The 26,755-nt window shown below is 48.2% G+C and overlaps 1 protein-coding gene across 1 annotated transcript in view; it reads left to right on the top strand.

The window, feature by feature from the left end:
• MDN1 (midasin AAA ATPase 1) overlaps window positions 1-26,755 on the top strand; it is a 389,265-nt gene that overhangs the window by 212,571 nt on the left and 149,939 nt on the right. The window contains exons 50-52 of the mRNA XM_088472042.1: window positions 5,219-5,332; window positions 5,454-5,586; window positions 23,418-23,524. Of these exons, the coding sequence (XP_088328168.1) occupies window positions 5,219-5,332; window positions 5,454-5,586; window positions 23,418-23,524 (354 nt within the window). The remainder of the gene's footprint in view (window positions 1-5,218; window positions 5,333-5,453; window positions 5,587-23,417; window positions 23,525-26,755) is intronic.

Genomic DNA, 26,755 nt, shown 5'->3' with positions numbered 1-26,755 from the left:
AAAGCCTGTGGTAACACTCGGGGGTCAGGTTACACTGACTACGGCTGTCTTTAGCACAGCGCATTGCTACTTTTATTCAGAGGCTGTCTGCAGTTACCTTTGCATGCAGGCTGGCAAGGCTCAGTTCTGAGAGTCAAGCTGGGTATATACACCAGGCTGACTGGTCGGCCATTTGGCATACATACTTGCCAATTGATTGGCTATTTGGCTTTTAAATTTGCCCTCCCAGTTCAGATGCCAGTCACCAGGGGTTCCTGCAGCAGGTGTAGGGACGGTCAGCGGGTCGTCCGTACACACAACCAGATGTGCCGATATATCAGCAAGATATTTCAGCATTGTCTCTGCTGCAGAACACAGTGATTGCAAAATACGCGCTATATTGCGTTTTTACGCACTACAGGAAGTTGGGGACCCAGCTTTTAAAACTGAGCGGGTCCAGCAGCCAATAATCACCGCCGGCGTCGTCTTAATGAATTGCCGCTGGCAGATTCTCATCAACCTATTGCTGCTGGAAGTATTTCCTCCCCCGCTGGGCACAGACCGGCTGGCTGGAGATGGATGTGAGAACTACAGCTCCCAGAATCCCTGCGTCCGCCGGCGCCTTCTGCAGCTGCCACTCCCCGCTCATTTGGACTCTCCCTGTGCCTCCCTCCCCAATCTTAGCCTTCTCTACTGAACCTCCTACCTCTGCTCCGTGCCTCCCCGCGGGCGTCCTCCGCTGGCAGACTGGCAGCACATCCTGTAGATGAGTAATGATGGTGGCAACATTAGTAACAGTGTATGCTGGTAGTACAGTGCTGCTATGCATGTGAGGAGAGCTGGGGGACAGGACATGTACATATTGCGCAGGCACTGATCACAAGAGCTGGCAATCTACCTCCCTGTCACAGGGAGGTAGTTTGCCAGCTCTTGTGATTAGTGCCTGAGCAATATGTTCGTGTCTTGTGTATCTGTGTGCAGGAAGTGGGTCTGTGCATTGCGGGGGATCATGCACTGGTGCCCCCGAGGGTATGGAAGAGGGGTGATAGGGGCTCCAGGCAGGGTGGGTAAGAGGAGGGGTGCACCTCACGTGTGTATGTAGGTGGCAGCGCTCAGTGATTGCGTTGTGTGCGTAGTGTTGACCCCTGGGGGTTCTTTCTGGTTACTGCAGTAAGGGGGCAGTAGACAGTGCCCCTGGCACTTATTCTGGGCAGAGGATTAAAGATTATGAAGGGTATTCAATATGAAAGGTTAACTTCCCTGGCGAAGTTACCGTTTCATATCGGAGTTTTTTTCTGCGTAAAGGTATGGTGCGTGCTCCCGCTTATCCCCGTATTCAAAATAAAATTAACAAAAATGGGAAACTCCGAAGTTGGATTTGCGTAAAGTTACGAATTTTTCCTTAAAATAATTGTAATTGTAAAACATGGGGGAACACTATGGGTACCCCCGTTTTAGCCTTTAATTGAAAGTCGGGGATTTAAATAGCCGCAGCAGGTGTTTTTTTTCCGACATTGAAGAAGTGATGCAGAAGAGCACTTAGGTTATTTTTTTCGTTTTTTTAAGTGGTCCCATCAAATTTGGGGTACATGAAAATGGGTACTAGCATATTTTTAAGTCCCTAAAGTCAGTTTTTAAAAATTCTGCATTTGTGCACCTGCCGCTATAATTCTATTCTAGAAAACATCTGCCGCATACTTGCAGAATAGCCCTGAACCTATTTTCCTATTGTTTAACAATTTTTTCCCCTTTTTTTTGCACCCAAATTTTTTAATTCATTTTTTGGGGTGTCCCTATTTTTTTTTAAAACTTTTTTTGACACAGTTCTTTTTTAAATGTCAATCTCAGGGGTGCAGGCTATTTTTTTTAAGCCTGCACCCCTAAACCCCAATTCTGCACTTTTTTTCGACACCTATTCAATGGTGAAAAGTTATCACCGTTTTTTATCAAAGACTTTTCAAAACTGCGATAAGTCTTTGAAATTGAATACGGTGTAAAACTAAAACCAGTGATATTAATGCAAAAAACTATATGGGATATATTTATCACAGGGTAATCCACCATAGGGCTTCTGTATTATTCATATAAAGTGTTTTTTTCAATGTTGAATTATTTTTATATATTTGTTGTTCTAAAAACTACAAAGAGCAATAAACATGATGCTATCATTCCTCTGAGACACCTATACCTGCTGTGAGCTACACAGCTAGCACTCCATTCTCCAGCTGCCCTGTATTTAGTGTCTTTAGTCAGTTTTTGCTACCCGGCTGTCCACAAACAAACTTTGAAATCGCCCCACAGGTCATAAATTACACCCATACTGCGGTTACTTCCATAATAAATACACATCACTATAGGCAGGGATACTGGATTTATCTTACTGTAAACTACCTTAGTGGTAGTGTGCAGCTGTCAGGACTGATACTGAAAATTACTTTGCAGTTCCACAGCATAAACACCTTACCCCCCCAGCACTGCCTGCCCCTAACCTCTTCCCTGCCCCTAGTACTTCCCCATATGCTAGCCACCCTTTCTCCCTTTCTACCCCCAGCACTACCTGACCCTAGCCCCCAGCACTGTCGCAACTGCTGTTATAACTCCTATATATGTTATATGCTCTGCCGGTTATAACTCATCTCTAGCCCCAGCTCTACCCTAACTGCTGCTTGCCCTTAACCCTCTGTACCCAAACTGCTATCTGCCCCCAGCACTGTCCCAACTGCTGCCTGCCCTCATGTGATGGGTTCCAAAAATAGTGGAGTAGGACACCAATTTTTCAAAGTGAGGAGTCCTTGGGACCCACAATTTTTTTCGCTCAGCGCGATCACTGGGACAGATGCGACATGTCTGTGAACGACGTAATTTACAAACACACACCCGCCGATACATAAGTTATATTGCCTATTCAATGGAATGGGCGATATATCTGTCAGTGTGTACCCAGCATCTGGCTCCCCCATTACAGTGAAGGGGTTGTCGCTGATTCTTCTCCAACATTTTTATGTCCAGGAATTGGCCAGTATTGGCAGTCTGTATAACACGGCTTGTGCCTGTTCCACTTTGCGAGCTTGATTTCTGTGGCATGCCCTGTACGGTCCACTCTGCTTGCAGGAATTTGTTTTTCTGGGTTTTTTTCCAGCTTCGCTGTCTTTCTGGTGTCCTTTCTCCTAGTTTAGTCTCTGAGTTGCTATCTGTTGAGACTGGGGTGGTGCTATCTTTGGTTTTCTGAAATAGGTCATCTAGGCGAGCTAGTTGTCCTTACTTTGTTCTGTGACCCACGACGTGGTCTCGCAGACCCTTTCATGTTAGTCCATCATTGTCTCTATCACTCTTTAGTACAGATGCTGATCCAAGTGGTGTGGGAGTCTCATCTACCATGAGGTCTCTATACTAGGGTTTGTTTGTTTTGTTTGCTTTTTCTCTCTTACCTTTAGAGCAGGGATGGGACACCTCCGGCCCAGGGACCGTATAAGGCCCGCGGAATCATTAGGTTTGGCCCTCTGAGCTTTATTCTGCTAGCCTTATCTGGCTAGCAGGGTGCCTATCTCACATCCGTAATACTTTGCAAACTTTTACAAACATTGGTAACATCGAGTACCATCGATCCCTCACGCAAAATTACAGCAGCCCTGACCTTACTTAGAAATTGCTAACCTCGTTGCATGCAGTGAGTACTAAAGCTGTGTATGTAATTGCAAATGGCTAATTTATGCACACCCATGCAACGGCGATTAAAAAGTCAGGCACACCCTGCGTTTCTTTGACCACCCCCCTGTCACCACCCCCCGAAATCGCAGTGTGATCGCAGTGGTGCCTTTGCACACTACGATGCATGCACAGTGCACAACAATCTACTAACTGAGAGCGCTGTTGCGATCATTGATGAATCAGGCACTCTGTCCACATGTTCACCACCTTTTCTTGATTTCCAGTGTCGCGTCAATGGATGCTAGTTTCAGCGTACCCTCCCCTCGGGGCGGCTTTTGAACGTCCCATGGTGAGCATTGTCCACCATATTGGATGAATGAGGAAACTGAATATTTATACTTTGCATTAAATCCTTTTCTTGGAAGCAATCTGGGGGCTCGTGTTCCCACCCATATGTTCATTCTTGTTTTTGTTTACTTCTTCCAAAGGTTTTACTATTTACATTCTGTTGCTTTTGAAGTTGCACTGAAGATCAGGGGTTGCATAGGGGGGGATCTTCCAAATGTTCCCATTTCTGTGTGATGTGTAATGCTTAGCCTTTTGTGTCAATCTATTCTATAATATAAGTTTGTAATCAGGGCATCTTTAACCCCGGTCTGTTTCCTAATAACCAGTTTTGTTTTAGAACTATATTCCCAATTGTGAAACTCTATACTATAAAGCTACTAGTGTACCAGCTGTCCCATAGTTTCCAGGCATTGTAACAGATTTGGGACATGTCATGGAATGAATTTTGCCATGGTCATATATCTATTACAATGTTGAGTGTTGACCAGATGCATGTTAACATTACTATTTTTCTGCTTATATGCATTTTTGGATGGGATTATTAAATGCAGAAACTATAGAATTATCAAATGTAGTAATCAGGCCATGTTGGGGGTTATAGTTCTCCAAATTCTGTTAGACAGTATTGGGCATGATTTTCTCAGATTCACCATTTAAGCACTAAAGTGCACCTGAAATAGCCTGTAGCATAACAGGTATAATTTTCGCTTTTGTGGTCAGGTGGACTACGATCACACAGGATTCCCAACCTCGGTCCTCAAGGCACACTAACAGTCATGGTTTTAGTAATATCTATGCTAAAGCACAGATGGTTTCATCATAATAACTAAGGTACTAATTAAGTCACCTGTTCTCAACTATGGCTATCCTTAAAACCTGGATTGTTAGTGTGCCTTGAGGACCGTGGTTGGGAACCCCTGGCCTAGAGGCAGGTAGGCAATCACCTCTGGTGCATGAAAACCTGCACATTAAGGCCCCTGTGCCTTTTAATGTCTTATATAGTTATAAATTGAGATGTAACCTATAGTTTACAGTTACATTTTAACCAAGCATGTTGAAAAAGAGGTCAGACTGCTCCTAAGATCATTTCTTGTGATTTTTATAAACTATTCTTATTATTGGAGACAAAAAAAATTGAATTATATTATTTATTATTTACAGTTGCCTGCTATACTTGTGTATTTACTTATTATGATGCAATATGGAAGTTAGTTTTCTTTCCATCTAATCACAATATCAACAGATCACATACGAGCGGAGATAGAAGCTGGAGCACATGCTTTGAACAGATTTTACGCTTGTTCACTTCCAAAAGAGTTAAGCAATGTTATGAAATGCCTTCACACTTCATTACTGGGTAAGTGACTGTTCCCTACCTAGCATTCCTCTGCTACATATGCACAGTACTGATGGATGTACTGTATATGCATACACATTACAGTACACTTGTAAGCTTCCATGATTCATTGCTTTTTCAGATGAGACTTGCATCCCACTGGATATTCGCTGGAATATGCAATTGTTGGACAAAGTAAAACATTCCCTTAGCCTTCATACTGGCATGGAGCCAGATACGGATCTTTTTAGCCAGTTAGACACTGTAATAAGCAGGTAAGCTTAAATGTGTACTTCATTCATTAGAACTTTGTCAACATGGCAGACTTATGTGGTCATCACAATGCATAGTAATTGCTGGCATTCTGTAAAATGGTTTATTAGCCACACACTGGCTGTTCTTAGTGCTCCAATTATTTCCATAATTTTCCAGATGAAGCTCAGAATTAATTCTAGGTCGAATGAATGGATTGTGGTTATCACCAGTTGTTATTCTTAGGCATTATTTGGTTTATGTCAGTATATCAGGGAAGCAGTTGAGAAGCCGATGGCCGAAATCCCGACCGACGGCTTCCCGACTGTTTAATCCCGGCAAGGTATAAATAACAGGTGTCGAAATCCCGACGCCTGTCATTAGACTTACGTCGGGAGCCCAACACCCCGCTTACCAATCGAAGGTAAGCCAGGCACGGACAGCCAGGTGGGAGGGGCGGGTGGATTAGTAGGTTAGGGACTCACGGGGGGGACTTAGGGTTAGGCACACCCCTGGGAGGGAAGGAGGGGGGTTAGGGTTAGACACCCCCGGGGGGAGGTTAGGAACCTCCCCCTCTCCCCGGAGACTTGGGGTTAGGTTGCTGGGAAGGGGAGGTTATGGATAGGCACCCCTAAAGCAGGGTTAGGGTTCGGGGGTAGAATAGGGTTAGTACCTTTTTAACGTTCGGGCTCTTCAACCCTGCCGGGCTTCCTCTGTTGGGATTTGAAGGCTGGCGGTAAATCATACTGATTCCGTATATCATTCAGTAAAACTGAAGGACATCATTTATCATTTCTCAGCATATTTCCATTCACTCATGTAAGTTTTCTAGGTGAATACAAAAATACCATTTTGCAGGTGTTTAATTTAGCGTGCTTGCATGTTATTTGCAAGTAAGACTTTTCATTAATCTCTCAAACTATTTGAGTTATTTAGATGTGTCCTCATACACCCAGCATCTATATGCCATACAGTGCGAGACAGACGCTCCAAGAGGTATAGCGTCCCATATTTTTCTTTTATTTTGCATCTTATTAACATTGCAGACGAGGCAATGACACAGCTCCCAGGTGCTACAGACACTGGGCTGCGACTCGAAGTGCATAGGAATTAGTTTTGAACACGTGCAAAGTCGTAGATGAAGCACAACAGGACATGGCGTGAGAATAATCCTCGGCCGCTGCATCGGAGCATTTCTTGCATAGACTTAGTCACACACGGTCATATAAAATGTTGCACATGAAATTGATCAGTGTAATATAGCAAATTAGTTTTGCCGCTCTCAGTTGTTTTATGTATGCATAGAATATGAACGTTTTGAGTAAAAAAAGACTCAATGCAGTCTAGTCGCCCTGGACTGGATGCGTTGAGAGGAGATATTTATTGCTACTTGAGTAACAGTGTATGATGAGTAAAAAGTGCTTCCTTTATATACAGAGCAAGCATTAATTTGACACCAGGTGAATTGTGTACATTATTTAAACACCTCACACTGTGATGCTGAGGTTCTTCAATGTGTTAAATCTCGGCTACTTGGTTTTAGCATACAATACCCTTTTTATATCACCCGATATCATACTAAAAGTAGTGATCTCCATATGTTCTAAATACCACATTCAAATCAATGGAAAAATTGTGATAAATAAAAATTGGCAGAGTAGGTCCCTCACTCCCCTTTTCCTATGGCCATTTATGAGGGTGGAGTTGTAGAAGAGCTCTCCGCCCAAGAGGCTACCAGATATGCGCTGAAAAGTCATGATGCCACTTTTTGGCACACCTTGGTTGTGGGTAGTGGGGTAATATATAATTTAAAATTGGGTCTGTGAAGTGAAACTTCATTGATAAGTATAATTTGGTTCAGGATCACTAAATCCTCTTCTTTTGTCTGGGCTGGGGGACACTGGACCATGGGGTTGTAGGTAGGTAGGTGTGGATTTGGCACTAACACTGAAATCTATAACTCCTCCCCTCTGCAACCCCTGACTTCAGTGTAAGTTTAGTGCCTGTGGAGAGAGGCACGTTTTTTCAGGGTTGCTCTGCAGCCCTGGTTTTAGCTTAGGGATTTGTTTTTCCTTTATTTGTAAAGTTATGGTTATTTTTTACTATAGGTACTGTGCGCTGCTTATAGCAGTACGCAGCTGGAGTGTAAAGCGACTGTGAGAGCCGCATCTAAGGGGGGGGGGGATGGTGCTGAGCGCTTCCCCCATTCTGAAGAGACCGTCTGGGCCGGGGGATAGCGCGGTGCTTTTACCTGGTAGAGGTGCAGGCAGTCAGCGTGGTCCTGGATGGCGGGCGCCATCTTGCCGGATTTCTTGTCGGCGGCTCCTGTGGGGAGAGCGGTGACTACAGACCGACCGCAGGTGAGACCTACAGCAACACCACACAGGACATGCTGATCTTGGTAGTTATGCAGTGTTGGGCCTGGTTAGTACTTGGATGGGAGACCACCTGAGAATACAGGTGCTGTAGGTAAATGCAGGTCAGTCCAAGTGCTTTTCCCACTGAGGGGAGTAACACTTGAAGGAAGGAGCAGTGAGGCCTGCTTCAGTATGATGGGGGGAGGAGCCATGGCTGCTGGTTCCCCCTGCTCTCCAGTGGCAAAATACAGCTCCCAGGAGAAGTCTGATCACAGCTTTTTAAAGGACACAAGCCTGAACAGCATGGAGAGAGGACAGAGCAAGCTCCTTTTTCTCTGTAGCATACAGCGAAGTAGTTTTCAGTATTACTGTAATCTTGTGCTTCTTGGAGTGTTTGCATATTCATTGCCACTTGTTATATTTTTTGTATTTTGGTTAAAAAAAAAAAAGAGCTTTTCCGGGCTGACTGCTGCAGCAGGGCAGGAAGGGGACGAAAAGTCCACAAAAGGCCAGAACCCTACTATGGCTATATTTTTTTACATGTTCCCAGTGTCAGGCTAAGTTGCTGTGTGGACAACTGGATGCAGGGGCTTTGTGTATGGACTGTCAGCTGGGGCCCATGTGTGCGCTGCCAGCTGGGGGAGCCACTCTGCTTACAGAAGAGCCGGCATGGGCTCAGGCTAGGAGCCGTTCACTCTCTGACATTGCTCCGCCATAGAGAGGAATTAGCCTAAGCAGCTCTAGCACCTGTTTTGTCCTCACCACCTGCTGTTGTAGGGGGTGGTTGCAAGTGTCCATCCTCCTTGGGTCCGTACCATGGAGTGCTTGGCAGTAGGGGTCGAGAAAGTATCTGCCTTTATGGAACGCTTCTTTGAGGATTCTAAACTACGCACTACGCATAAGCATCCTCCTCCATCCAGTGTTTTGTTGCAGTCAGATGCCAAGGGGGAGGAAAAGGGGGAACTCCAAGAGGAGGTACTGCCCGACGAGGAATGTTCAGACTCTGCGTCAAGTCAGGGCGTAGAGGACCTTATTATGGCAGTACGACAGTCTTTGGACTGTCTGGACCCTGACGCCTCAGCTAGGCGGAAGGGCCATTTAAGCGGAGTCGTAAGAGGGTCGTTTGTTTCCCAGTGTCTCAGGATCTTTCAGATCTGGTAAAGGAAGCCTGGAAGACCCCAGATAAAAACTACTCGTAAGTTTGCAGCCCTTTTTCCCTTTCCACAGGAGCAGGTCGCTAAGTGGGAGCTGCCTCCAAGAGTGGATGCGGCTGTGGCTTGTTTAGCAAAGCACATGGCTGTGCTGGTCCAAGGGGCGGCCTCCTTTAAGGATCTGCTGGACAAAAAATTGGAGGGATGCCTTAGGAGTATTTTTATGGGTGCCAGAGTGGTTATTCGTCCATTATTGGCATCTGCATGGGTCTCTTGAGCCATGAAGAAGTGGGCTGACAAATTAGTGGCAGGCCTTGCCGGTGACCCATCCAGAGAGGACTTGCTGGTACTGGCGGAACAGATTCGATCGGCTGCAGACCATGTGTGAGGCCGTACAAGATAGAGCACAGATTTCCTCTAGAGTCTCAGCCACAGCAGTTGCGGCACGCAGAGCACTCTGGCTTCGCGCCTGGGAGGCGGTCGCCGAATATAAACGCGCTTTAGAGTCTGCCTTTTTGTGAAGGCATCCTGTTCGATTCTCTGAGCTTGATACTATTATATCCCAGACGACAGAGCACTTTCCTGCCTGTGGTGCCCCAGAAGCTAAAGGGCTCACGTTTCCGAGTCTTTCGAGGACGGGGAACGATTAGAGGTCAGGGGGCCCGAGGATGCTCTCTTCCCAGTAGGGACCCTGCCCCCCGGGGTAGATTCTCCGACACATTCAGGCGCCCGGGTGCTAGGGCATCTGAGAAGCAGAGTACCTGACAGGATCTCAGCCCATCCGGTCTTGGGGAAGGTAGGGGGTCGTCTCCTTCTTTTCCGAGACAGGTGGGTAGCTTCGGGAGTAGATGCCTGGGGTAAGGGGCATTGTCTCCCGAGGTGATGTGATCTGTCTAAGGGGGCAGCCTCCACACGTTTCTTAGCTGCAGCATTACCCAGGGAGCCGGAGCAGAGATGGGCCTTAAACCAGGCTATCAGATCCCTCTGTTCAGAAGGGGTTATAGTTCCTGTTCCACAGTCGGAACAGGGGTTTTAGTCCATCTTGTTCCTAATCCAGAAACCCAACTGCACTTATCGGCCGATTTACGAGCCTTGAATGCCAGCCTGTGGGTGGATCGGTTTCGCATGGAGTTGCTCCGATCAGTAATGTCGGCAAATGAGTTTCTAGAGTCTATCGACATCAGAGATTCATATCTTCACATATCGATTTGGGCAGGGCATGAGTCTCTACTCAGGTTCGTGGCCGGAAGAGCCCATTACCAATTCCAGGCTCTGCCGTTCGATTTGGCTACAGCTCCGCGGGTCTTCACAAAGATCATGGCAGCAATGGCAAGCTTACTGCATTCCGAGGGAATAAGTGGTTCTCTATTTGGACGATTTGCTAGTAAAGGCGGATTCCGCTGCCCAACTTCAGCTCCACCTGGATCACACGGTGCAGGTGTTGCTGCAGCATCATGGGTGGAAACTGAATCTCGAGAAGTCTCACCTCAGGCCGTGCCAATGTCTGATGTTTTTGGGGGTGATCTTCGATACTGTACTGGAAGAAAGGATTTTCTTGCCCAGGCCCTTCAGGACTTAGTCAAGTGCTGTCTGCCCCTCGGCCATCCGTTTGGCTGGGCATGAGGTTACTAGGCACGATGGTCTCTACCTTCGAGACCATCCAGTACAGCCGTTTCCATTCACGGATTCTCCAGTAGGAGATTCTCCCGAATTGGACAGGCCGCTCCGCTCAGACGACCTTTCTTCTCAGTTGCTGGTTCTGTCAGACAGCACTCGTCGGTCACTTCGCTGGTGGCTGATTACCGATCACCTTCTCCAGAGTCGGTCCCTGGTGACTCCCAACTGGATTGTCACCACAAACGCAAGTCTCAGAGGTTGTGGAGCGGTGACGGAGAACCTCTGTCTCCAGGGGACCTGGTCGTCGTCAGAGATAGGTTTCCCAATAAATATGCTGGAGCTGCGGGCCATTTATTGGGCACTGTGCGGGGCTCTGGCCCTCCTGGCGGGCTGACCAGTGAGGATCCAATCAGACAGCGCCACGTCAGTGGCATATGTAAACTAACAGGGCGGAGCCAAAAGCGCACTTGCCATGGCAGAGGCAAGTCTCATTCTCTCTTCGGCAGAGACGTTCCTCCCAGCAATTTCAGCAGTCTTCATACCGGGGGTGGAGACGTTGGATTCAGACTACCTCAGCAAGACTACGTTCCTACCAGGGGAGTGGTCTCTCCACCTGGAGGTTTTCCAGCAGCTTGTCCAGAGATGGGGGCTGTCGGAGGTGGACCTGATGGCGTCTCTCCACAATTGCAAGGTCCCTCGATTTTGTCCAAGGTCCAGAGATCCTCTGGCATTTGCAGTGGATGCCATGACAGTTCCCTGGAACTTCCGTCTGGCCTACATTTTTCCTGCAATTCCCATGCAACCAAGAGTACTCCGTCAAGTCAGGGAGCAGCAGGTTTCAGTCATCCTAGTGGCTCCAAACTGGCCGCGCCGGTCTTGGTTCACCACGGTTTCTCAGACTAGCCGCAGGGCCGGGTTCTAGTCTACCTCTGCGTCCAGATCTTCTGCTACAGGGGTCATTCTGTCACGAGGGCCTACCTCTGTTGGCTTTAATGACCTGGTTGTTGAGACCGGGCTCTTGAAGGCCAGGGGTTTTTCCCCTTCAGTCATCAGGACCATACTCCAGGCGCGGAAGCAGGTTTCCATGCAGAACTACCATAGGGTTTGGAAAACCTATATTGTGTGGTGTGAGCAGCGGGGAGTACATACTGCCCAGTTCTGCCTGCCAAGGTTTTTAGTATTCCGTAGGGTGGTCTGGAGGCCTGCTTACGGCTTCAATCTTCTTTGGAATCCGTGGACCTTCGGTTCTCAGGGGACCAGGACGATCTATCACTGTTGGATGTTGTCCGGGCCCTACGCATTTATTTAGACAGAACTTCGATCTTTCGTTAGACAGACTCTCTATTTGTTCTCTACGATGCCCACAAACGGGGCTGGCCAGCCACAAAGCAGACCATTGCAAAATTGCTCCGCTCAGTGATTTCAAGGGCTTACTCAGAGGCGGAGCGCCCGGCACCAGCTAGGGTGTTGGCTCATTCCATTAGGGCCGTGGCGGCCTCCTGGGTGGCGTGTCAGAGGGCCTCGACTGAACAGTTACCTGGTCCTCTGTCCACACTTCTGTTTTGTCCCCGGAGGCTTCATGTTTTTGCCTCCGGGGACGGACATTTTGGGCGTACACTTCTCCGGTCGAGCAATCCAAGCGTTCCCTCCCGTGGGGGCGGCTTTTGACCATCCCATGGTCCAGTGTCCCCCAGGGCCCAGACGAAAGAGAAAATAGGATTTTTGGGTACTTACCGTTGAATCCTTTTCTCTGAGTCAGGCTGGGGGACACTGCGTTCCCTCCCTCACGCTCAGCGGTATTGAGTAGGAGTTATGATTTTGGGTCGTATTGACGTCAATTTCATTTTTATTTTTCGGAGTGACAGTGTCACTGAGTATTGCTTCTCCTTACCAGGGACTTTTGAAGTTGTACTGAAGTCAGGGGTTGCAGAGGGGAGGAGTTATAGATTTCAGTGTTAGTGCCAAATCCACGCCTTCCCACCTACAACCCACGGTCCAGTGTCCCCCACCCTGACTCAGAGAAAAGGATTCAACGGTAAGTACCCAAAAATCCTATTTTTTATAATAATATATACTTATGTAAATAAAACACACACAGAGTTTTTGTTAATATAACATTACGAAAACCCCTTTTTTACCAATTTATTTAAAATAGAATTATTCTCCCACTGAGCAAACTATTGGAAATAGTGCAGCCAGGACTGCTGGCTACAAGTACCACTGCAGAGAGTCGGTGAACGGCGTTCAGCAGCTTGCCGACTTGGGAAAGTTAGTCCATGTCAACTCAGTTCACTGTCCTCCTGCAGCAGATGTTTAATATGTGTAACAATATTTAAAAAAAAAACCTCAAGGATGATTTATTACACAGTGGGTAACCATGGTTATTTAGTGTAGAAAAGTCTCTTTGAAATAGTAAAAAGTATTTGTTTGGGATTGATCTGAAAAGTTATATGAAAAAATGTCACCGGATAATAACACAGTACTGTAGTGTTCCTTCTAGCTCCGGCGGGAGGCAGGGCGCCGGAGCTAGAGAGGGCATGCCCGCGCGCGTCCGAGAAGGGGGCGCGGTCATCGGAGAAGGGGGCGTGTCTATAAGACGCGTCCCCTTTTCGTCACTCTTGGGGGCGTGCCCGGCACTTACGGACACGCCTGGCAGCCCCCAAGCCCTGCAGACAGGGAGAATAGATGCCGGGCGCATGCGCCCGGCGTCTATTCTCCGGCGGTGACCGGGTCACCGCATGTTTCTCCACCCGCGGGACACTGCGTCCTGCGGGTGGGAACGGCTCCCGCAGGCTGTGAGGGCAGGGCGCTTTTTGCCCTCCTTCTGGAGGGCAGGGTGCTTTTTGCCCTCCAGAAGGAGGGCAGGGCGCCGTGCCCCGCTAAAACAGCCTAGCGGGAACGCTAGTACTGTGCAATTTGTAAATTCTAGAATCCATAATACAGATGTGTCCTCATACATCTAGCCTCAATACGTCACGCAGCGTAACTTGCCTGACTTGAGTGAGCTGCCAGGTCCCGCGACACTCTGCTAGCGGCATGCATCTTTTTTTATTTATTTTTTTGCCGGGAGAAGTGTTTAAATTGCAATGTGATGTGACTAGAATGCAGCAGCAGACTGTTTGCTGTGCTCCTGTGTTTGTATATGGAGCAGAACGGAAGTTCGTATACAGATTCAGGGACTGAGTCGGATTTGATGGCAACAAGCCAAAATGCCTAATTCGGATGCAGCCGCATCGGTATCCGTCTTTCTCCTTCATCCACTAGGGGACACTGGAGCTTCATGACAGTGGGGTATAGACGGTGGGTTGAGTTGAGCCTGGCACTTTGAAAATCTACAAGTGTGACTGGCTCCTCCCCCTCTATGCCCCATCAACCCCAGTTTTTAGAATGTGCCCGAGTAGAGCCGGTGCACAGGGGCTGTCTCCAGCCCTTATATTAATTTTTATATGATTTGTAAAAGAATCAAGCAAGAGGACAGGCAGACTGTTAGCTGTGACAGTCTGCCTGCATCGTGGGAGCCGCCAGAGAGGGGACCACATGGCTACTGCAGCCTGTGTCCGGTCACCCTATGGAGGGGAGGCTGCCTTTTGGCAGTGAAGGAGTCATCAGACTCAGCGGGGCCCGCCACGGCTAACACTGGCTTGTGTCCGGGTCCCCGCTCTCCCCTCACTGCCCAGCGCTCTGGCCGCAGCAGCCCGGTGAGTAGCACACCTCTCCTGACTAGCAGGAGAGGTGAAAATAACTGCTGGGTCTGAAAACAGCGCGCGGCTGTCAGTGCCACGCTGGTGTTGCGATAGAACACCGGCGCTGGCTGTTAAGTAGGCGCGCTCACAGCAGTCCTGCCTCTGCGTGCCGGTGCTTGTGTAAAAGGCACCGGCACGTTTATCACTGGCGGCGGTCGTGCCGCTGGCCCCCGCTGTCAGGGCGGGGACACAGAATAAGTGTATGCCGCACGCATACAAAGCGGCGGCCATTAGGAGGAGGAGCTTATAGGTCCCTCCTCCTCTTCCTCCTTCACTGCCTGGGCTAGTTTGGCGCGCTCGGAACGGGAGTGGCGCCTCAGAGAGAGGAGCTTCTACATTCCCTGAAGGCACTGAGCGGAGGGGGAGGGGAGAAATCTGACAGCTTCTACAGGGGGTCTGTAATTACAGAAGGTGGTTTTAACTACCTTCTGGTCCTATTGACTGCTCCTCCCTTATATGCCTGTCTGCCCCTGTTACTGAGTTGCATTATTCTTGAATTCTGCTCCTCCTATACTGCTCTGCCTGCAATTTGAGTAGCATTATTATTGTAATTCTGCTTCTCCCTATACTTCTTCTGCATTCCTGAATTGTATGTGGTGCTTGTCTGTGAGTACATGATGACATCCAGGACAGAAAAAACTGCATCACAAAAGCTGTTTGCCTGCACTAAGTGCAGGAAGAAATTTACCCATGCTCGCTCCGAAGGGTCTTCCCTGTGCGAGACGTGTGAAGCAGACAGTGCTAACACGCAGTCTGTCACTCCCTCCTTCATAAATAGTTTGGCAGGGGTCATGGCGGACCTTTCTTCTGAATTAGCCGCTTCCCGTAGGGAACGGGAGGCTGCCAGAGATCTACCTGGCACATCTCACCCTTCTTTTCTAGCAGAACCAGCGTGGGCTCAGAATTTAGTCCGCTCGGTGAATAGCCTTGCTCAAGCGATGGGTTCTGCGTCTAAAGCTCCTGAAGCTACGGTAAGTCGCTCATCTAAGAAGAGGGCTCTTCCAGCGGTTCTCCAGTCGGATGAGGATTCGGCAGCGGATCACTCGTCTCAGGAGGAAGAGGAGATGCTGGACGAATCAGACGTAGAGACTTACTCACAAGAACCTGAGGCATTGCAAGGTATTGACGCACTCATTCTAGCGGTAAGGGAAGTTCTTAAGATTTCTGTCCAGGAAGCTCCAGAATCGTTAGAAGACTCCTTATTTGCCAGGTCACAGAAGATGGCCGTCACATTCCCTGTTTCTCTCCAGTTAGACGAACAGATGACGGCAGCCTGGCAGAATCCGGACCGTAAATTCCAGATTCCTAAGCGTTTTTTCTCTCTTTACCCATTTCCTGCGGAAAATAGGAAGAGGTGGGAGACCCCGCCACCTGTGGATTCTTCGGTTTCTCGGTTGTCAAAGAAGACCACGTTACCTGTTCCAGGAGCTACTACATTGAAGGAAACCTCAGAGCGGAGATTAGAAACCACTTTGAAATCCATTTATACGGCCGCAGGTGCACTTCTCCGACCGGCCTTGGTAGGATCTTGGGTCAACAAGGCTGTGGAAAAGTGGGCGGAACAATTGACTGAGGGTCTTAGATCCAGCACTCCGCGGGCAGATCTGATCACCTTGGCAGAACATATTCAGGAGTCTGCTGTATACTTAGGAGACGCCTCCAGAGATATCGGCCAGGTAGGCGCTAGGATTTCTGCTTCGGCGGTCTCTGCTCGCCGGGCACTTTGGCTTCGTGCCTGGCAAGCGGATGCAGAGTCAAAAAGAGCAGTGGAAGCTCTTCCTTTCACAGGCGAGATATTATTTGGTCCAGAGCTGGACAAATGGTTCTCGCTGGCCACTGGAGGTAAGAGTACTTTTCTACCTTCATCAGCACCTCCTCCGCGTCGCTCGTTTAGGGGACCTTCCTTTCGTTCCTTTCGAGCATCTGCAAGATTTCAGGGACGATCGCGAGGTTCGTCTTCAGCGGGGCGAGGAGGCCGTGCTAGAGGACGTCAAGCAAATATTGGCCGCCGTCCAGATCCCAAGCCAGCAGACAAGCCTGTGGCATGACGGGCTCCCATCCCATCTCGGAAATCCGAAGGTGGGGGCTCGCCTCCAGCGTTTCTCGGAGGTTTGGAGACGGACTTCTCCAGACACTTGGGTTCGAAATCTGGTATCTCAAGGGTACAAGATCGAGTTCGCTTTCACTCCTCCTGGGCGTTATTTTACAACAGGTTTGCCTGTCGATCCCTTGAAGCAACTAATTTTGCGTCAAGCGATCGAGAAACTTTTGCTGGCCGAGGTCCTTGTGGCGGTTCCCACTGCACAAAGACAACAAGGGTTTTACTCAAACCTTTTTGTGGTTCCGAAACCAGATGGGTCAGTCAGACCCATTCTGAATCTGAAATCCTTGAACCAGTATCTTTCATTTCACAGGTTCAAGATGGAGTCTTTCCATTCTGTCATTGCGGGACTAGAGGCAGAAGAGTTTCTGGTGTCGATAGATATCAAGGACGCCTATCTGCATGTCCCAATTTGGGTTCCTCACCAGGCTTTCCTCAGATTTGCCATCAGGGAAGCTCATTTCCAGTTTCAGGCCCTGCCATTCGGTCTCTCGTCAGCTCCCAGGGTATTCACCAAAGTGATGGCTGTCATGGTGTCTCACTTGCGCTCTCGGGGGGTGACGATAGTTCCGTACCTAGACGATTTACTCATCAAGGCTCCGACGGCAGAAGTCCTTTTACACCAAGTGTCCCTTACACATCAGATTCTCATTCAACATGGATGGATTGTGAACTTCCAGAAGTCTCAGTTGATGCCGTCCCAGAGACTTCAGTTCCTAGGAATGATTCTAGACACTGTTCTGCTTCGTATATTCTTGCCAAGGGACAAGGCCATAGCCATACAGGAGCTGGTTCATCTGGTGCTCAGACCCAGGAAAGTATCTGTGCATCTTTGCATCCGTCTCCTGGGGAAAATGGTGGCTTCCTTCGAGGCCATCCAATTCGGCAGATTTCACTCCAGAATATTTCAACTGGATCTTCTGTCTCAGTGGTCCGGGTCCCACCTACAGATGCATCGGCTGGTGCGTCTGTCTCCCCGGACCCGCATATCCTTGCTCTGGTGGCTTCGGACGGAGCATCTGTTAGCGGGTCGGAGCTTCGGAATTTGGAATTGGACCTTGGTCACCACGGACGCCAGCCTCCGCGGATGGGGAGCGGTGGTTCTGGACAATCATTTCCCGGGGCTTTGGTCGCAGCAGGAGTCCCTCTTACCAATCAATGTTCTCGAACTGCGGGCAGTCTACAGAGCTTTGATACAGGCTGCTCCTCTGTTACGAGGACTTCCGGTTCGGATAAAATCCGACAACGCCACGGCAGTGGCATACATAAATCGCCAAGGGGGAACCCGCAGTCGGATGGCAATGAGAGAAGCCAGTCGCATCCTTCTGTGGGCAGAAAGACACGTAGAGGTCATTTCCGCAGTGTTTATTCCGGGGGTCGACAACTGGGAAGCGGACTACCTCAGTCGTCAGGATCTTCATCTCGGGGAGTGGTCCCTTCATCCCGAGGTCTTTCATCAACTGGTTTGCAGATGGGGGAAACCACAGATAGACCTGATGGCATCTCGGATAAATCATCAACTACCCCTTTACTGCTCCAGGACCATGGATCCGGCAGCGGTGGGAGCGGATGCTTTACTGATCCCTTGGCCGTACAGCGTTGTGTACCTGTTCCCACCGTTTCCGCTCCTCCCTCGGATTCTCAAGCGGATCAAACGAGAGTCGTCCACCGTCATCCTAGTGGCTCCGGATTGGCCTCGTCGGGTTTGGTACTTCGATCTTTTATTCCTTCTGGCAGACGAACCTTGGCCTCTTCCGCTACGATCGGACCTTCTACAACAGGGTCCATGTGTGTACCCGGATTTACGGCGGCTTCGTTTAACGGCGTGGCTATTGAGACCGCCATCCTAAGAAGCCATGGAGTTCCTAGGTCGGTCATTCCTACCATGCTTAGGGCTAGAAAACCGGTAACATCAGCGCATTATCATCGCATTTGGAGGGCTTATATCTCCTGGTGTGAAGGTCGTGGATCCTCCACTTCCTCTTTTCATTTACCACGTCTTCTTCTTTTTCTTCAAAAAGGCCTCGATGCGGGGTTACGCTTGGGATCGCTTAAAGTGCAGATTTCTGCTCTTTCTATTTTTTTCCAGCGTCGCCTAGCTCTGATTCCGGAGGTTCAGACCTTTTTTCAAGGGGTACTTAGAATTCAGCCCCCCTTTGTGCCACCCACGGCTCCTTGGGACCTGAATCTTGTTTTATCTTTTCTTCAGTCATCCACCTTTGAGCCTTTGCAGGAGGTGGAATTGAAGTATTTGACTTGGAAGATGATCCTTTTATTGGCCCTGGCTTCGGCCAGATGTGTGTCTGAACTTGGAGCCTTGTCCTGCCGTTCCCCTTACTTGATTTTTCACGAAGATCGGGCGGAACTTCGTACCCGACCTTCCTTTTTGCCCAAGGTGGTCTCGGGTTTTCATCTGAATCAGCCGATTGTAGTGCCAGCGTTGTCAGACTCTTCTGGGGATTCTCACTCCTTGGATGTGGTTCGGGCACTTCGCATTTATGTGTCCCGTACTGAGGGGCTACGTAAATCAGAGGCTCTGTTCGTCCTTTATGATGCTAATCGGCGTGGCTGGCCTGCGTCTAAACAAACTTTGGCCAGGTGGATTCGTCTGACTATTCGTCAGGCATATGTTGCTTCTGCTAGACCACCGCCGGTATCCATTTCTGCGCATTCTACGCGCTCTGTGGGTACTTCTTGGGCGGCACGTAGAGGTGTCTCGGCTTCACAGCTTTGTAGGGCAGCGACGTGGTCTTCGGTTCATACTTTTGTACGTTTCTACAGATTTGACACTTTTGCGGCTTCTACTTCAAATTTTGGTCGTAGTGTCTTGCAGGGCGTTCAGCACTCTCCCCCCCAGGAGGGTAGCTTTGGGACGTCCCCACTGTCATGAAGCTCCAGTGTCCCCTAGTGGATGAAGGAGAAAGCAGGATTTTGGTACTTACCGTTAAATCCATTTCTCCGATTCCACAGGGGACACTGGACGCCCACCCAGTGCTTCTTGCCTGTTCTCAGTTGCTTGTTCTGCTTCAGTTCTGTTGCAGTTTTGGTCTGTTTTCGTTGTGTGACTGTTTATCCCTGCAGCCTGCTGTGTTCTTGCAGTGTGTCAGTATGTTGGATGTTTATTTTCCTATTCTCCTTCTCTGTTCTTCAGTCTGTTCTCCGTCTCCTCTCGGGCTCAGTTCTTTAAAACTGGGGTTGATGGGGCATAGAGGAGGAGGAGCCAGTCACACTTGTAGATTTTTAAAGTGCCAGGCTCAACTCAACCCACTGTCTATACCCCACTGTCATGAAGCTCCAGTGTCCCCTGTGGAATCGGAGAAATGGATTTAACGGTAAGTACCAAAATCCTGTTTTTGCTGGTCACACATCTATGATTTTGTGCAAATACAGCTACAAAACTCTTCGCATATGAATTTGTGCAAGTACTGAGACGTCCACTGGCAGCGTCCATAGACAATGAAATACCTATTGGTGCTTTTTTAGACGCACCATTTTTTTGCATCATCGAAACCTGCACCAGCCCTATGGCTGGTGCAGTTTCCTCCGTCTGAGTATGGCCTCCAATGTGAGGTCGAGCATCTGTGTACACAACCGCTTTCACCAACACGCACATAACAGCTCCATAAGATGGACCATCTCAGGAATGCCCACTACATTTTCAATACACTTCTCCCTGCGTGTGCTTGAAATTACAGCTACGATTCTGTACAGACGCAATCGGTATGCGTGCATGGGGCGCCTTAGACGCATGTGCAGTAGCAAAAAAATCTCTCCCCTACGTCTGACATCGGCAGTGCGTCTGACTCAGAATCAGCCACTTTGTGATATTTTTTTATACATAGTATTAATTATGGATAATGTTGGATTGGGAAGGGCAGGGTCTGTTCCAACATTTCTTGCAAAGGGTGCTAAAAGACCTGAGACCAACCCTGGTTAACCCTGTCTACCTGATAAGAATATGAATCAACCCATGAGTAAGGCTGCCTTGGAGTGCTTCAAAGAAACTGGATTACTGGTAAAAATAATCCACTTTTATGTTGGACTATCTCATATCACCTTTATGTTCATATTGGGAATATCTATTCAGGTGGCATTGCTGGCTCTGTTTTGGAACTAGCTCAAGCCACTAATATCTTGTGAGAAAATATACTAATTGCTCCAAATTAAAACTATTAGTACTATTATAGAGACCAGGCAAACCTATTTGGCACAACAACCAGCGTTTCGCTTGTAAAAGTTTAATTATAGGAATGCGATAGAGACTAGATCTTCCTGTGCAGTTTCTTTTAAAACCTCCTATGATTTATAGTACAACTAGCTGTTGAAAGGCACACCTTCTTTGTCACTGCTCTGAAAGTGCCCCCACACTGACGATATTATGCACGATCTGGCCGATTTCGATGCATCAGAACACAGATCTTGCTTAATTTGTGCAAATCTTGAGTATCCACTGACAATAACGATGCCGATCTGCGTATCCATGGGTCGTCTTTCGTATCTTACCTACAGCAGGTTAGATCTGGCAATCTCGTACACGATCCAGCAGCATATCTTGTTTATGCCAGAACGACATGTCATTCGGACCCGCACGATGTGGACGTCACTTGCATGCACGGATCAGTGTGATCCGTCCATGCATATGTGTAAAACAATAAATACAAGTATAAAAATTAAATTAAAACTGTATGCCGCCCCCAAAGATCAACCAGCCCCGGCCTTTTCACAGCCGGTCTTGGTTGTGAAAATACAGGGGGCAAACAACATAGGGGTCCCCTGTATTTAGCACAACCAGCGCTTTTCAGAGCCAGTCCTGGATGTCAAAATACCAAAGCATTACCCCTGTCCGCTAGTCAACCCAGGCCAGGGATCCCTGGGGAGGAGGGGACCCCCCCATTAAAAAGGCTCCCCCTCTCCAGGGCACCCCAGGCCTGGGCTGATAGCCCGTGGCTATTCCCGGCACCCATGGAGCGGTGGCTGCTAGGTTGATAGTGTAAATGTGATATAAAAATATTTACTTTTGCAGTAGAACTACAGGTCCCAGCGAGCCTACCGTGCATGCTGTTACTTGGAGAACCACAAGGGACCGCTGGTACATGTAGTTCACCTGCAAAAGAAATATTAAAATAAACACAAGACACACATACCGTGACAGTACAACTTTGTGAGTGTGCATATATGCTTTAATAATCACTCATACTCACCTAGTATCCTTGAAGTCATTTGAGTCCACTTGTCCAAGTAGTCATCCAGGGATACCTGTAAAACATTTTTCCATACTCACCTCTTCCTATGCATGGATCCCAAGAGGACAGACTAAAGACCATGGATGCCCTACATGAAACGAAGAGGATGTGATCCTTGCATAGGAAGATGTGAGTATGGAATATATTTTTACAGGTATCCCTGGATCACTACTTGGAGAAAGGGATGTGAATGGCTTCAGGGATACTAGGTGACATAGTGAGAGTGCATGTATGTGTTAATAAAATTGTACTCTCATGGTGTGTATCTACGATCTTTATTTTTATATATATATATATATATATATATATATATATAATAATTTTCTTTTACAGGTGAACTTATGGTGCATACACACGATCAGATTTTTCCTTCAGATATGAACGATAACGATTTAAAAATCGTTCAGTCGTTCATATCTGAAGGAAAATCGTTCATATCTGACATGCCTGAACGATGGACGATCAACGATGCGCGTTCCCGTTTGTCAGATAACGATATCTGACATCTGATGGGTTTGCAGTCAGACTTGGACGATTCCATTCATTTTAATGCAGTCAAAAATCGTTCAATCGTTCAAATCGTTCAAAACTTTGGTAAAATCGTTCAAATCGTTCAGTCGTTCATCTGACAAATCTGACAAATCTGACCGTGTGTACGCTCCATTACAGGTACCAGTGGGCCTGTAATGCCCCGCATGCTGCTACTTGTGGCTTTCCAAGTACCAGCATGCGGGGCAGGCTTGCTGGGACCTGTAGTTCTACTGCAAAAGACCATATGTTTACTTTTAATTGCAGTACACTTTACATAGTCAACTGGCACCAACCGCTCCAGCGATGCAGGGGTTATCCCGGGCTATGAGCCCAGGCCTGGGGTGCTCTGGAATGGGGGATCCCTTCATTGGAGGGGCTCCCCACTTCCCCAGGGATTCCCAGCCTTGGCTGACTAGCGGTCATGGGTAACGCTTTGGCCGGAGGACCCGGTGAAAGGGTTCCCTTGGTTGTGGCATTACTCCATCTAGAAAGAACTCTGTGCTGGTTATGTGTAATACAGGGGACCCCTGCGCTTTTTGTCCCCTGTATTTTGACAACTAGGACTGACTCTGACAATTCAGGCCCTGGCTGAGCTAAATACAGGGGACCCCTATGTCCCCTGTATATGGGGGGGGGCCACACAGTTTTTATCTTTCACTATTAATTCATTTTTCAACACAGATGCATGGACGGATCTCACTGATTCGTCCATGCATCTGTCGCTTATTGATTTATTTTTTATCACAGGGATCGCACTTATCCATGCGTGCATCTGTGATTTAGTTTTTTTTACACATATGCTTGCAGCATGGATCTGCCTGATCCGTGCTTGCATCCGTCTGCTATCGCACACGATCTGATTATCGGGAAATCGTTAGATCATGCACAATAGATCTTTGGTCAGATTGTGCACTTTTTTTATCTCCATATCTCGTCCTGGAGTGTCGGGTAGAGTTCAGGGGAAAGCGTTCACGATATCGCATCGTGAGCACATCGTTGAGTGTGTAGGCACAATTTTTAGCTTTCCAACTCCATGTAGACATCCCTACATATACAAAGGAATAGATGTATATAAATCAGCATGTTGTAATGGTGCCTATTTTCTTGGCAGGTCAATATTGCTTATCAACAGACTAAGGCAATCTTATATTGAGGCACATGCAACCAGGACACAGAAAAAGCAAAGTGCCTTGAAAATTGCTGTTGAAGTTCACAAAGGTAGTTTTGTTCCTTTTTGTTCATTGTTACCATTTATCACTACACATGTTTTGTTTTTTTAAATGAGTTCTCACGTTTTTTTTAACCAGTTTTGAATAAACACACACTGCCACTCTCCCTTTGTGATTGGTTTAGTCATGCATTTATTGAATGTGGGGCCTAGCAGCTCAGTGTTTTGGGGAGATGTACAGTGGATCTAAAAACTCCTTGTACCACAAGTGATATTGAAATAAAACTGACCTTTGTTTAATTTAATTAAAACATGAGATCTAAGGTCTGAGAGTTGTACTAAAGAGGAGGTGTGGGAATATACTGAGAAGTATCAAGCAGCCATTTGTCTATGGTCGGAGACCATGAGTGGGAGTGAAAGTAACGAAGAGCAGTTACTTGAACACAAAGTGACATATTAAAAGGAATGGGTTTGCCTGTTTAGTAGAAATGTTACCAAACTGAAGGTAAATATTTATATGTAAAATAGTCCAAAAATGAATGCTTTCGTTAAGAAGCCCAAGAAGGTTGGTAAATTGTAATCTTCATCTGAATTCTGTTCTGTGGCTTGTTGTCTTGCTCTTCTTCTACAGTTTCCCTCTTGTTGAATTCAAACAAGTTGTTGCTGGCAAAATACATTTTGTTATTCCTTGAAAACATATTTACAGCCTTTAACATATTTCTCTTTCAAAGATGGGGGGCACTGGAGGAGACACTGGGTATAGGAGGTGCTGGTGGAGTCTTGGCTCTAAACCGTTAAAGCTTGACAGCACAGGCACATAATTAACAGGACATCGCAGACAACACCCTCGCTTCCACCCTAATTGAATTGACCTCACATACTGTTTTTTTGTGGTTTCCTGAACTTCCTGTGTGCAGGGTGCTACTGGGTATTATGCTAATTACTGTAACTTAATTGTATAAACAAGAGGGCTCAGCTGGCTGGTGCTCATGTTACATTAACAAATAGGTCACAAGTTCAGGTTCCATGAGATCAGAACTTTTGAAATATCATGCTTTCTTTATTATGTTATACGTAGTGTACTATTTGATGCATATCTTGTATACTTCTGCTAAAGTGCTTATTTCTGTAGGTGCTCACAAGAAACCACTGTTCGTTGCTACCCTAGTCTATTAGCCGATTCCCTGCAAAGTGTTTAAAGCCCACACAATTATATTTGTGGCTTTACAGTACAGTGCAGTCTTCCTCACATGCCACTGTACGTGCCCTCTGCTGGAATCACCTTACTGGCTCCTAACATATCTGCTAAAGGGAATTTTCTACTTTGGGTTCCTTAGGGTCCACAGGTGACCTTGGGGGAATAGGTGGATGACTCGGGCATCGGGCACCATATAGTTAAATTCTTTCCCCCAGGATGCACTGGTCCCCCTCCATACCCCACCTCCCAGCCAGGGCATTAATCAGTATTGCGTGGTGCCCCAGCCGGAGAAGGTTGGGGAGCACCGGGTATCAGAAGCCCCTGAAGTTTGGATCGGCTGACTTCAGTCAGCGGGATTGAGCGGCGGCCCTGACAGTCCAGCGGAAGTCAGGACCGGCTCTCCTACACCCCCCGCCACCAGGGACACATAACCGCCGGGCTCTGGAGGAGGAAGGGCCCGGCGTCCCCGGTGGGTCTCAGCCTGGGGTCGATGGTGTCAGGGTTCGACATGGTGGAGTATGCGCAGTTTCATTCGAGGCCTCTACAGACATTGATCCTTGTCCATTGGGACAGATCACCTCGGAAATTGAAGGCACAGACAATTGTGCTCTCCCCAGAAGTCAGGTTGTCTCTGACTTGGTGGCTGCAAACTCAGCATCTCACCCAGGGACGCCCCTTTTGGATACCGGACTGGACTCTACTAACAACGGATGCCAGTCTGCGGGGTTGGGGCGCAGTGTCAGGTCCCCACTCATTTCAGGGTCGATGGACACTAGAAGAAACCGTCCTTCCAATCAATATATTGGAACTAAGAGCAGTCTTTCTGGCTCTCACAAGAGCAAAACACATCCTACAAGGAAGTCCTGTACAGGTGCGGTCAGACAACGCCACGACGGTGGCGTACATCGACCACCAGGGAGGGACACGAAGTCAGGCGGCTATGCAAGAGGTGTCACGCATCCTGACATGGGCGGAAGGCCATATCGGCAGTGTTTATACCTGGAGTCCTCAATTGGGAAGCGGACTTCCTCAGCCGTCACGACATGCATCCAGGGGAATTGTCTCTTCACCAGGAGGTGTTTCAACTCCTGGTGGACAGATGGGGCCTTCCGGACTTGGACCTAATGGCCTCCCAACACAATTACAAACTACTGGTGTACGGATCGAGGACAAGAGACGCAGGCGCTCTACTAGTAGATGCTCTGTTGGTCAGGTGGACCTTTTCGGTTCGCGTACCTCTTTCCTCCGGTGTCCCTTCTTCCTTGCGTACCCAGAAAGTTCAAGCAGGAAGGAGGCAAGCTCCTACTGGTGGCTCCAGCATGGCCACAGAGGCATTGGTGCTCAGTACTTCAGAGTCTGTCGATAGACACTCCGTGGTTGTTACCTCAACGTCGGGACCTGTTGCCACAGGGTCCCTGCCTTCACCCGGATCTGGGTTGATTGGCTTTGACGGCATGGCTCTTGAGGCAAGGTCAAAGGGCTTCACTGGTGCTGTGGTTAACACCTTGATGAGTGCATGGAAGCCTCTGCTAGGATTTATCACAGAGTGTGGCACTCCTACTTTCAGTGGTGCACTCCTAGAGGGTATGATCCTCGGATGTTTAGGATTTCCAGGATACTGGCTTTCCTCCAGGCAGACCTGGTCCTAGGACTCTGCCTGGCTTCACTGAAGGTACAGGTCTTGGCCCTGTCTGTGTGGTTTCAGAGACGGATTGCGACTCTGCAGGATGTGCGCACCTTTTTACAAGGTGTGCTGCGGATTCAGTCTCCCTCTGTGCCTCCGGTGGAGCCTTGGGATTTGGCGGTTGTCCTTCAGGCCTTGCAGGGCCCGCCTTTTGAACCACTGGAAGCAGTGGATTTGAAATGGCTTACGTTTAAGACAGTCTTCCTTCTGGCCATTGCTTCGGCTAGACGAGTGTCAGATTTGGGGGCTCTTTCGTGTCGCTCTTCATTTCTGGTGTTCCACCAGGACAGGGCAGTTCTTCGTACTCGCCCTGGTTTCCTTCCTAAGGTGGTGACAAGTTTCCACATTAATGAGGAAATTGTGGTTCCGGCTTTTCTTGGGCCGGGTTTTTCAGCAGGT

The sequence above is a fragment of the Taudactylus pleione genome, unplaced genomic scaffold (genome assembly GCF_031769625.1).
Source record: "Taudactylus pleione unplaced genomic scaffold, aTauple2 ptg000015l, whole genome shotgun sequence".
Taxonomy (NCBI): domain Eukaryota; kingdom Metazoa; phylum Chordata; class Amphibia; order Anura; family Myobatrachidae; genus Taudactylus; species Taudactylus pleione.
The sequence above is the reverse complement of the archived record's forward strand: the minus strand, read 5'-3'. Positions and strand labels throughout refer to the sequence as shown.